The sequence below is a fragment of the Arvicanthis niloticus genome, chromosome 4, assembly GCF_011762505.2.
Source record: "Arvicanthis niloticus isolate mArvNil1 chromosome 4, mArvNil1.pat.X, whole genome shotgun sequence".
In the NCBI taxonomy this organism is placed as follows: domain Eukaryota; kingdom Metazoa; phylum Chordata; class Mammalia; order Rodentia; family Muridae; genus Arvicanthis; species Arvicanthis niloticus.
This window is the reverse complement of record NC_047661.1, coordinates 35,016,355-35,029,834: the sequence shown is the minus strand read 5'-3', so window position 1 is coordinate 35,029,834 and position 13,480 is coordinate 35,016,355. Positions and strand designations below refer to the sequence as shown.

Sequence of the window (13,480 nt, the reverse complement as noted above, 5' to 3'; positions counted from 1 at the left end):
GCCTTCTTAACCACTGAGCCATCTCTCCAGCCATCTTATTTTTTGAATTACATTCGTGTGTGCATGTGTGTGAGCAGCCACATCTCAACATACATATGGATATCAATGGTGTTTCACCATGTAAATCCCAGGTCATCAGACTGGATGTCTGATGCCTTCACCTGGAACTACCTCAGCAGCCTTAGTATTTAAGATAAAGTCTCTCACTGAATCAGGCAATCTGGCCAGCAGTCCCCAGAGAACCCCGCCCCCCCTCTCTGACTCCCAAATGCTGGAACTATGAGTAAGGCTGGTTTTTATGTAGGTGCAGGGCTACTCAGGCACTCATGCTTGCAAGACTACCATGAAAGCCATTTCCCCAGTTCCATGGAAGGCAATTCTTAATTCAGTTTAGTTAATTTTCTCATTTTAGCTACAGAACCTTACATACTTCAATTATCCATTCCTCTTTAGATATTCTTGTGTTTTCTTTGGGGGGGGGGCGGTTGTTTTGTTTGCTTGTTTCAAGATAGAGTTTCTCTGTGTAGCCCTGGTTGTCTTTGATCTCACTCTGTTCAGGCAGGCCTTGAACTCAAAGAGTGCTGGAATTAAAAGCATTCAAAACAACTGCCCAGCAACATTCTTGTATTTTATATAAATATAATTTGTAAAAGTTAAAATTTGAAGGGTATCAACAAAAGAATTATAAACTACTTCCTGAAATATTGGCCCAATGAGCCATAGCAGGCTATGATGATCAGGAATAATGAAAATAGCAATACTGATTAGAATAACCTCATTTAAAGTGGGTGTCTACTCCACACTGGACTGCAGTGATTAAAAAAGAAAAAGGTTAAAAGTTATAGCTGTTTGACCTTGAAATTTTTAGTACAGTGTCTGAGACATCTGAGTCAGTCTGTAACCTGATTCTAACTTACCTGCAAGCTGCTTCGACAATTTCATTATACTGCTGCGGACTAAACCTTTATAGAATCTGTGGTGTTATTTGGCAATTGAGTCACAGGATCAAAGAAAATAACCTAATGGTGGACCTTCTGTGAAGGCAGATTGAAAATGGAGACCTCCAGGTATACCATGGTGAGGAATAATACAAACTCTAGAGAGGCAAGGAATAGTTTCAATCCTGCTACTTGTTTAGTAAGCACTAACTAGCAGAAAACATCCCAGATACAACTGAGGCTGGGTGACAAGACTACCTTTTATTAACAAAAAAAATACTAGCTAGATTTTAGAGTCCTACCCAGAATGTTTGTTCATCAACCTCAGCAAGTAAGTTTACTCGATGACTTTGGAGCCTGTCAATCCCTTTACCAAATGCTCTGCTGCCAAAGTTTCTGGCACAACTAAGACTCATAGTAGGGATTCATTTATTTACAGTGCAATATTGTAGTGAAAACAAATGGTCAGACTCAGCTGTTTTCAGAAGTACTGGATTGGTATTTAAAAGTCCAAGGATTTATCCCTTGTCTATATAAAAAGTGCTGTTGTCTATGGAAAATTTAAAGTTGTTTCAATGACATAAAACTAACCGGTGGGCTTTTTCTTTGTTCTCTATTGGTGTCTCAGTATAGTAAACATGACTTAAATATCAGAATATTGCAGATGGTAAACCAATTAGAAAGCTCTTAACAGTTAAAATTATGGGCTCATTTACTTAGTGTAAGAGAAGTCATAATCTACACTTTCATACTTTCTCATTGTTGTTTTGAGACACAAGGCTTCTGTGTGTACACCTGGCTATCCTCAAACTCAAGAAATCTACCTGCTTCTGCCTCCTCAGTACTAGTATTAAAGGAGTGCACCATCATGCCTGACTGAGACAGTGCCTTTTAACTTTGGATGTACCTTAGAATTTCTTTTAAAATACTGATTAATACTAACTGCGGATCGTTTAATCACGCCTCCCAGTGGGCCTGGGCAACAGATGTTTAGTTTTCTAGGACTTGAATACAGGATCAGTGCTGAGTTTACAGTTTTAAGGACTGTAACTGTCTCCTCCATGGAGAGAAGTGCAACTGTGGACTAGAGTGGACGGCTGTGAATGATTCACTATTGTGTTGAGAAGCCATACAATCCTGCATACTGTCTTTGTAAAGACTAAAGATGCTAGGCTATTAAAAGAAACGTCTAGGTATGTAGTATGTCTGTCGCCAACATCCTTAATATTCTTTGAAGAATTAAAAACTGAGGGGCATCCTTTGCAGTCAGTCAGTTCCACTAAGCAGTACCTAGGAAGTGGCTGCTTCAAGATGAGCCCATTCAATGCCAACCAGTATCACAACAGACAATGGGAAAAATGAGAGATAGCCACCATCCTTTGTAGGATACACCACCATTTCTGACAAACTATATAAGAGCAAAGATTAATGTGTAAAATATACTGATAACATCAATAAATAAGATTATCTGTAGTATGTTGACATGATTACATGAGGCCAACAAATAGAAACAAGATGATGAATCTTCTATAGCCATAGCTTAGGAAATTGAAGTTTGCAGATGACCTAAATTCAGTTATTGTTACTTCCTACATTCTGTGGGGCAATTATATTCACACAGGAATTCGAATATCTATTATGCATTGCTCTTATCCTTGTCTAAGACTGCATAGGTTTACTACATGGGTGAAGACACCTGCCACAAGTCTGATGGTCTCACAAGCCTGATGGTCTGAGTTCAAATCCCGGGACTCATATATGGTAAAAGAGAACCAAGTCACCTTAGACCTCCAAGTATACACACAATAAATAGAATTTTAAAAAATTAAAAATGGACTTACAGCCAGGCATGGTGGTGCACACCTTTAATCCCAGCACTGAGTAGGCAGAGGCAGATGGATCTCTGTGAGTTCAAGACCAGCCTGTGAGTTCCAGGACAGCCAGGGCTCCAGCCAGGGCTATGCACAGAAACTGTCTGGAGGTTGGAGGTGGGGAAAACTTCCAAGAATTTAAGCCAACATGTTAGTCATGAACTTGATGTTAGACATTTCACTCACAAAATTCTAGCAGTCAAACAGAAGATGCTATGTCTAATGGACGGTTTAAAACTACAAAATGGACTGGTTTCAACTATAAAAACAAAAACAAGTGAAGCAGTTGGCTTATTCTTAGGTCCTTTTTAATGAATTTCTGAACAAGTAATGCTGAATACATGTCCCTAAATATGTCTATTGATCTCATTTTTTAAAAAACTAAGGTAATGAAGGTTATTAAGTTTTTGGTATTCCAGAACCCAGGTGAATAGTCTTGTTACCATCTACTTGAAATGGTGACTTGATCATTATGAAAGATACAAAGCAGCAATATGATTACTTGAGGGCAGATAAGTAGAGCTCCTAAGAAAAGCCAGTTTTTAAGAAATGTAGCCATGTGTGTCCTGAAAAGCCTGAAATTACAAAGTAAACAAGTGGTAAATTCATTCAGAACCAAACAATGGAAAACCAGAGACAGCAGAGTCTCTGAGTCAGTGATGTACAGGTAAACAGAAGACAAGCAAGCATCATTAATTGAAATCAACTCATGAGATCCAGAACACACTCAAAATCATCTCACTCCTAAATAAGAAAGTTTGTCCTCAGGGAGGCCAGACCATCTTTACAATGAGATTTCCAACATGTAGAAATATGCTACCTACATGAAATACAGGTTCTTAAACTACAGTCCAAGGTCTCACTTATGGGAGGGTGAAGTGTCTCACCAGGTGAAGGTGCCATGCAGGCCGAGTTTGACTCCTGAAGCACATGGAAAAGGTAGGTAAAGGTGGGAGGTGGAAGGTGAGATCTGATCTATGTACGTTGTCCTCTGACTTACACGTATGCACTCCCCCCACACATAGCACACATAATGTTTTTTAAGTCATCATAGATAGGCATGTGTTTAATCCCAGCACTGGAGGGATAGGGAGGCTGACCTCTGGTGTTGGGAGGCCAGCAGGGGTTACACAGACCTCAGAAGAGTTTGTTACACTGCTAGTGACATCCTTTAAGTTTGCTATAAGCAGCTTTTAAACAAAGACTGTCATCTGGTTTTGGCACATAAAACAGAGGCTATAACATCAGTAAATTCTAATTTATACTGTACCTCTAGCTATTATCCCAAAATGATGTTGCCTAAGAACCCACTGCACAAGCAAGCGGCAGACTTTTTGACTTCTATAGGTTTCGTTCCTGCTTTCTTTGCCTTCCCAGGGCAGCCCTCAATTCCATCTCCCAAGTGCTGGGATTATAAGCATGCACTCTCACACACAGCAACCTTAATTTTTTTTTTTTTAATTGAGTATTTCTGCAGGGAAGTGGGCTCATTTTACTCCATTTACCAGAGTATATAAAAGACATCCTTTGTAAAGTACATTCTTCAGAGCCTCCTACACACAAAGACTTTCCAAAACCATCTCATAGCTACAGAAGGGAAAAGTGAAACTTGATAAATAATAACCTTTTCCAAAAACTTTTTATTGCTACAAGTTATTAAATTTTCAATTGGCAGAAACAGAAATCATTTCTGCTTCCTATGGCGCAACATAGCCATTTCATGGGTTTGTGTCTTAGACTTAACAATGGGTTCAGCAAAGCTTAGACATAGCAAAATGGTGTTAAGAATTCTTAAATGGAAAAACCAGGAGCATGATGCAGAAAAGGAAGACTCCTTCCATCAGAAAGGTTGATCTGAATCCTCTTAATATCACTGTTTTCAGAATTCAAGGACAGTAATTATCCAAAATAACAAATGCCTAGCATTTTCAGTACTCTACTTTCTAGCTTTCCCCAAACAGATGCTATGCCCGACAACAGAAAGTCTTACCAATTGATTAGAAAGGATTTGAGTTTGTCACTACGCACCTGATCCTGGACATGATTTTCTGAGCTCTTCGTACATTCACAGCCTTCATTTCACAGCTCTGAGAGTAGTAGAGCATGCAGTACAATCATGGTGAAAAAAACAGGGCCTCGTAAGACCCAGAAAGCTTTCCAGCAACATCGGCACTACTTTTAGTCATGCTATTAGAGATCATTTTATTGTTGTGCATAATAAATACAGAAAAAAAATGGTGAAAATGTATGACTCACCTATCTAATTAAAGCTAAGTAAACTAAGCTAGTCAGATTTTAGCTTTTCAATGAGAAATGACAGTAAGTGAATATGAAGAAAAACAGAAGGATCTTTACTTTCCTATATTAATACAAGCCAAGGGACCCCTTCTTATTAAAAGGGTTGATAACACCAGTTCTTAGCAATAAACATAAGGCACTTGTTTAGATTACAACATCACACTGCATTTTCCCAACTTGTTTATCTAACCCTGTTTTCCCCCACAGTATCACTGGAAATTAACTGAATATGAACGGGGTAAATGTGAATGATCCAGTTGATATATATACTCAAAGTAAAGTACAATGTTTTAGGTGAACCCAGTCAAGGTCCTGTGACACCAGACAATGTATCCACTATCAAATAAACCTGAAAGAAAATAAAGATTTATTCAATAGTTCCAGTAAAATCGGGTTGGAATACAATATACACGACAGGAATTTGGCTCCTCTCGGTGGCATCTGTCAGAGTTCTGAGTACTTCTGAGTATTCATCCTAAGACAATCTACATCATTTAAACATTGTCAAGACAAACAGACGGATTTCACTGTGATATACAGTAGAATTTAAACAAATCCACACACACGCACACCTACTATATGGCTGGTGCCTCTTCCAACACTGAATTAGTGGTGGATATACCACTAGTGTTTTTGCCAAACAACAGGAACTTCAGTTGCCACTCATAGGAGAAAAATTCTTAACGTTTGCTGACTTTTTGTTTTTGCCATCTGTTAAGATGTTCCTGAGACAAAGCCTGTTAAAGCAAAGCACTGGAGTTCAGACTGGAAGTATCTCTGCATCACTAACCTGCTAGACTGGGATGTGGAATGCAGATCATGTACTGTGAAATAAAAGGATCTGATCTTTTGAAAATTCCCTTTAGTGTATGTACTATCTATAACTAAAATACTACAAAAGTTCAATTTTATATACACTTAATTGGTTATACTTAAACTTAATTGCTCAGACCTTGCAAACATAAAGAAATATTGAGCCTGAGGCTAGTTTTCAGTGTACAGGTTTGACAAGTTTAAGGCTCATTTTCCCAATCAAAATGGTCATGTTTAGTTTTCCTTTCAGATTATGAATTACATTCATAGGACCTGCCACCATCCTAGCCCTCAGTGACATCTGAACAAAGGAGCAGCTTTCTACTTAATTCTGGAACTTCCCTGACACCGCCATTTAGCCCGCTCTAAAAAGCCCCCCTCTATACTAGCCCTACAGTGTCTTTCATTGCCTCTGGCTTGCAACCTCTGTTTCCACCTGTGTATTTCACAGAAGCCCAACTCGGATTAGTGGAAATATTCACACAAGTGTTTTTCAAAACAATTTATTGCATCATATTTGGTACCTTATGTTTGACAACAAAAAAAGAAATTACATTTTTGTAACTGCAGGAAAAAGAAGCTGGTCTGTTATTGAAAAAAAAAAATCTTGGGCCCTTTAAAAATTACAAAGTCTTGGGCTTGCCTGAAACAACTGAGCAAGAAATATATTCTTAGAAATGAAGGGCTTCAAGTATTACAAACCTGTGACACTGTGGAAAAGTTCCAGAGGTATCTAAACTGCAGCACTTTTCTGCATATCGTGAACAAGGCCTGCTGAGGTTTTTAGCTATTAGTCTCTTGATCAGTCATAGAGTGGTAGTCGGGAGTTCTGCTCTTTAACTTCAAGCCATGGTAGTTTTCTTTTTTCACTCTCAGGTGAAAAATTCATGCTTGCTAATTAGTTGGTGCCACATCACAGTGCATTTGGTTCTTGCATTACAGTTTTAACAAGTTTGGCCAAAACAATGCTAAAGGTTTGCATTGTTATTTTAGTTCTTCAAGTTTTAGTTAAATTGAGATTGTTCCAACTGGTTCCTTCGGTTAAAAACTGTGGTACAAGAACACCAAACTGATCATGTACAGTGAATTTTGGAAACACAACACACATACTGAACACCTTCTAGGTTTCGTTTAATCTGCTTGGTAGCTATGTGTCCCAGTCTCTACAACGTCAAGCATCTGTTGTAGATGGCTCTGTACACAGTGATTCACATTGCATACTTCCTATGGTCAATAATCAACCCCGTAACAAAATCAGTCAGATGCTAAAGCCCCAACAACTCTTTGTGCTCAGTGAAAGAATCCAGTGCTAAAACAGCATTTATGCTGTCTGAGATATAGTAAAATCTCACAAGACAAATTTAAAGTAATATTTCTGCCACACACCTGCTATGTTAGCTGTTATAGCCTCCAGATTTTATATAAATTAGTTAAAAACAGGGGAAGGGAAGGTAGGAATAGGATACGATTTTTTTTTCTTTTAAACCCCTCAATTTTAGCAGCTTGTAATTTTTTAAGAAACTGAACCTATATCCTGTAATGTTAGATATTTTATATATAGTTTTCAGCAGGATAAAAAAAAATGTAAGACCATTTGAAGGCAAGAACATTTACTCCTCTCATTCTGTGTAAGTAAGAGCAACGCAGCAGGTGCGTGACAAAAATATTATACACTAGATATGGTCCAAAGTCATTCCATTTGCTTGTTTAATGATGTTCAAATTTCATTGGCCAGTTCTTCAGTTTCTGCAGAACTATCTCCGTTAACTGTGATCTTCATATCCTCTTCATATCCAGGAGGCATGAAAGCCAAAGCATACGGGAAAAGCTTATGACAATTTGCTCTATATGCTTCAGCAGCTTCTTTACAGTCTCCTAGGCTACCATCACACAAGGCCTCTAACACCTCCATGCAAGTCTAAAGAAAGAAAGCTCATGTTAGAACTCTCAGCAGAAAACAGGTCTCACCACGAGACAGTTCAACATTAACTTTCCAAAATAAGAATAAAACAGGTTTGTAAGGAAGACAAAGCATTTTCTCCAAGCTCATGAACCTCATCACGTGTCTTCAAGGCACAATTCAACAATTTCTTCATAAATGGAGGGTAAATATCAAAAAGAAAGAGACAAGTATATGAATATTTGATGAGACACAAAATGTATTTTTAAAAGTACTCTAGCTGGGCGGTGGTGGCGAACGCCTTTAATCCCAGCACTTGGGAGGCAGAGGCAGGCGGATTTCTGAGTTTGAGGCCAGCCTGGTCTACAGAGTGAGTTCCAGGACAGCCAGGGCTACACAGAGAAACCCTGTCTCGAAAAACCAAAAAAAAAAAACCAAAAAAAAAAAAACCAAAAAAAAAAAAAAAAAAAAAAAAAAAAAAAGTACTCTAAAAAGAAGTACTTTGAGCAGCAACACAACCTTATGAAATGGCGTTACCTTAGCCTAGCTTGGCCCTATGTATAAATGTTAAATTACATTGTCAATGCCAATTTAAGCATATAGGCCATTTTACTTTCTTTCCTTCTTTTGGGAAAACAATGTGCCAGCAAAACCAAATACTAGCCCTGAAATAGTAGTCCATGTTTAATCCCAGCATTTATAAGCCAGAGGCAGGCAGATCTTTATGAGTTCAAGGCCAGACTGATCTACATAGTGAGTTCTAGTTCAGTCAAGGCTACACAGAAAGGCCATCCCAACAAAAACAACAAAATTAAACCCTGTTATTTAACTCCGAATTAAAATTGAGGAATCTTGAGGCTAGAAAGATGAAACTAGTAGAGTTCTACCTCACCTAATATATTTGTGCACAAGAACGAACGAACACACACACACACACACACAGAGCACCTCAAAACATTTAAGGGGAATTTTTTTCACAGATAATGATTTAGGAAGTATTATGCAAAAACAACAAAAATTATTCCATTGTTCCTAGTGAGAAGTAGTTACGTTTTTCATAGTTCAAAATAAATAAATAAATAAATAAATAAATAAATAAATAAATAGGCCCTATTACCTGAAGGTTTCTGTTGGTGAGGGATCCATCGAGTGTTGTTGCCAGCTCTATTGCTCGTTTCTGACTAGAAGAATCTAAATAATATACCATTTTGGCAGCTAAGTGGAAGGAAAGAGGAGGTATCTTAGTTTAGGAACCGTCAACAGAATTCTTGGCCTCTACTCATTCAGATATAAAGTAGAAGATATATGCACAAACTACTACTTGTTAGCCACTGTAGAGACTACAACAACCTGAGATTGTCTAAAGGAAAAAGGTACATAAATGCATATCCACCCAATGGAATAGAGTATGTTAGTAACTATGCATAATAAAAGACATGAAGCAATACAAATATCCTAATACATTTCTTGGTACAATGATATTATGAATCATTTTTCTACTGAAATAAATATAATTTGGTAGTAAACGGGAAGTGGTTCATTAATTTCCTATGGAAAAAAGCCATGAGATGAAAAGCCAACTTTAAAGGCATGAGACTAAAGTTTCCGTTCGCCTTCCCACAGCTGCATACAAAGCTTCTAGGCTTTTTCCAGGTTCACTTTGTTGTGTCTGAGACACAGTTTGCTGTGTAGCTCTGGCCTACAACTTGTAAAATCGACCAAGCTGCCCATAAACACACAGAGATCTGCTACTTCTGCCTCCAGAGTGCTGGGATTACAGGTGTACGACCACCACCACCACCACCTGTCTTTAAACAGATATTTTGAAAGAATACTAATAAATCCCAGACTTCTGTTCAAAGTGAATGATACTTCTTGCCTCGAGCTTTCTAAAATGTATGATAGTTTTCAGGTATTTAGCTTACCAAGATAAACACATAAGCATGAGAAATCAGAATCACACTAGTGAGCTTTACAGTCACAAGAAAGGAAGCATTCGAACACAAGCCCGACTTGCACACTATCGTAATGATTAAATTTAATTCACTCTGGGGTGGGTTGGGTAATAGAAATAAAACCCACTTTAATTCAGTTATACCTCTTGGGTGGGATGGCAGATGCCATTAGTGGCAGCAGCAATTGGAGACAGAAGCAGGCAGACCTTTATGAATTAGAGGCTACCGTTCTCTACTAGTGAATTCCAGGCTATATAATGAGAACCTGTTCAAATCGAAAACCGAACAATCAGTTGTACTCATTTGTTTGTAACGTTAGTGATAAGCTTTTACTGGAACAATTCTGTCCCACAAAAATTGAAAATATAAAGGAAGCACATAAACATGGGCTGTTTTCCTAGTATTAAAAGTAAAGTGCACATTGCCATTTTGAGCAAAATTTACCTTACCTTGGCAGTGATTCATTAAAGCATTAAAGTAGTTCAAGTAGGCTACTAAAAAGGACCAAATAAAACTGATTACCTGATAATCTATGTGGCAATGAATCAGAATTCCTTTTCAGAAAGGTTTCATTAAAGTTCTTTGGATTTGTTGCCCCAAAAAGACGATTCATTTCTTGTTTTAACACTGTTCTAACTGCTTCCGGTAAGTCTTTACTTTCACACACTGTTGAATAAATTAGAAAACAAACTCTTTTAGCAGTTACTCTGATAAAGCTTATAACAGTTTAATCTTCTTATAAGCCTTTGTAAGACACCTTTACTAGTTAAAGCAAAAATGAAATGTGGCCAAGTTCCCTGACCTTAATCTTCAGGAATTATATGGATAGAGCTATTCGCTTTATAATAAACATTAAACAGTGTAAGAAGTAACCTAGTTTTGGCATGATGTGTCCTCATTTTCATTAAATTCTAAAAAGTCTTTAATTTCTTTCTTTCTTTCTTCTTGACCAAGTCATCATTGAGGAGAGTGTTGTTCAGTTTCCCCATGTATGTGGGCTTTCCATTGTCATTATTAAACACCAGCCTTAGTCCCTGGTGATCTGATAGGAAAACTCATACACAGGTCTAAGTGCCTACAAAAAGAAACTGGAGAGAGCATACACTAACAACTTAACAGCACAACTGAAAGCTCTAGAACAAAAAGAAACAAATAAACCAAAGAGGAGTAGATAGCAGGAAATAATCCAACTCAGGACTGAAATCAACCAAGTACAAACACAAAGAACTATACAAGGTATCAACAAAACCAGGAGCTGGTTCTTTGAGAAAATCAACAAGATAGATAAACCCTTACCCAGACTATCCAGAGGGCACAGAGGCAATATCCAAATTAATAAAATCAGAACTGAAAAGGGAGACATAACAACAGAAACTGAGGAAATTAAAAAAAAAAAAAAAAAAAAAAAATCAGATCCTACTACAAAAGCCTATACTCAACAAAACTGAAAAATCTGGATGAAATGGACAACTTTCTAAACAGATACCAGGTACCAAAGTTAAATCAGGAGCAGATAAACCATCTAAACAGTTCCATAACTCCTAAAGAAATAGCACCAGTCATTAAGAGTCTCCCCACCAAAAAAAAGCCCAAGACCAGATTGTTTTAGTGCAGATTTCTATCAGACCTTCAAGAAAGACCTAATACCAACTCTCTTCAAACTATTCCACAAAATAGAAACAGAAGGAACACTACCCAATTCGTTCTATGAAGCCACAATCACGCTCATACCTAAACCCCACAAAGACCCAACCAAAAAAAAGGGGAACTTCACACCAATCTCCCTTATGAATATCAATGCAAAAATACTCAATAAAATTCTGGCAAACCTAACCCAAGAACACATCAAAACAATCATCCATCATGATCAAGTAGTCTTCATCCTAGGAATGCAGGGATGGTTCAATATTCGGAAATCCATCAATGTAATCCACTATATAAACAAACTCAAAGAAAAAAAAAAACACATGATTATCTCACTAGATGCTGAGAAAGCATTTGACAAAACATCCCTTCATGGTAAAAGTACTGGAAAGGTAAGGAATTCAAGGCCCATACCTAAACAGAGTAAAAGCAATATACAGCAAGCCAGTAGCCAACATCAAACTAAATGGAGAGAAACTTGAAGCAATCCCACTAAGATCAGGGACTAGACAAGGCTGCCCACTTTCTCCCTACCTACTCAATATAGTACTGGAAGTCCTAGCCAGGGCAATTAGAAAACAAAAGGAAGTCAAAGGGATACAAATAGGAAAGGAAGAAGTAAAAATTTCACTATTTGCAAATGATATGATAGTATACTTAAGTGACCCTAAAACTTCCACCAGAGAACTCCTAAACCTGATAAACCACTTCAGCAAAGTGGCTGGATATAAAATCAACTCAAACAAATCAGTAGCCTTCCTCTACTCGGTGGATAAACAGGCAGAGAAAGAAATTATGGAAATGACACCCTTCACAAAAGTCACAAATAGTTTAAAATACCTTGGTGTGAATCTAACCAAGCAAGTGAAAGATCTGTATGACAAGAACTTCAAGTCTCTGAAGAAAGAAATCGAAGAAGATCTCAGAAGACGGAAAGATCCCCCATACTCATGGATTGGCAGGATTAATATAGAAAAACTGGCCATCTTGCCTAAAGCAATCTACAGGTTCAATGCAATCCCCATCAAAATTCCAAATCAATTCTTCATAGAGATAGAAAGAGCAATTTGCAAATTCATTTGGAATAACAAAAAACCCAGGATAGTGAGAACTATTCTCAACCATAAAAGAACTTCTGGGGGACCTCAAACTGTACTACAGAGCAGTAGTGATAAAACTGCATGGTATTGGTACAGAGACAGACAGGAAGATCAATGGAATAGAACTGAAGATTCAGAAATGAACCCACACACCTATGGTCACTTGATCTTTGACAAAGGAGCTAAAACCATCCAGTGGGAAAAGGACAGCATTTCCAACAGGTGGTGCTGGTTCAACTGGAGGTCAGCATGAAGAAGAATGCAAATCTATCTATTCTTATCTCCTGGTACAAAGCTCAAGTCCAAGTGGATAAAGGACCTTCACATAAAACCAGGTACACTGAAACTAATAGAAGAGAAGGTGGGGAAGACCCTCGAATACCTAGGCACAGGGGAAAAGTTCCTGAACAGAACACCAATGGCTTATGCTCTAAGATCAAGAATTGACAAATGGGACCTCATAAAATTGCAAAGGACACTGTCAATAGGCCAAAGCAGCAACCAACAAATTGGGAAAAGATCTTTACCAATCCTACATCTGATAGAGAGCTAATATCCAATATATACAAAGAACTCAAGAAACTAGACTCCAGACAACCAAATAACCCTATTAAAAAATGGAGTACAGAACTAAATAAAGAATTCTCAACTGAGGAAACTCAAATAGCTGAAAAGTACCTAAAGAAATGTTCAATATCCTTAGTCATCAGGGAAATACAAATCAAAACAACCCTGAGATTCCACCTCACACCAGTCAGAATGGCTAAGATAAAAAACTCGGGTGACAGCAGATGCTGGCGAGGATGTGGAGAAAGAGGAACACTCCTCCATTGTTGGTGGGACTGCAAGCTGGTACAATCACTCTGGAAATCAGTCTGGCGGTTCCTCAGAAAACTGGACATAGCATTACCTGAGGACTCAGCTATACCACTCCTGGGCATATACCCAGAAGATGCTCTGA

General features: G+C 37.9%; 1 protein-coding gene across 1 annotated transcript in view; it reads right to left on the bottom strand.

Annotated features, from left to right (window-relative positions):
* Positions 1-5,139: 5,139 nt before the first annotated feature.
* The window catches only part of Naa15 (N-alpha-acetyltransferase 15, NatA auxiliary subunit), a 66,190-nt gene continuing 57,849 nt past the window's right edge, over positions 5,140-13,480 (bottom strand). The window contains exons 18-20 of the mRNA XM_034499872.2: positions 10,298-10,441; positions 8,938-9,035; positions 5,140-7,838 (exon numbers count right to left, since the gene is read on the bottom strand). Of these exons, the coding sequence (XP_034355763.1) occupies positions 7,638-7,838; positions 8,938-9,035; positions 10,298-10,441 (443 nt within the window). The 3' untranslated portion in view covers positions 5,140-7,637. The remainder of the gene's footprint in view (positions 7,839-8,937; positions 9,036-10,297; positions 10,442-13,480) is intronic.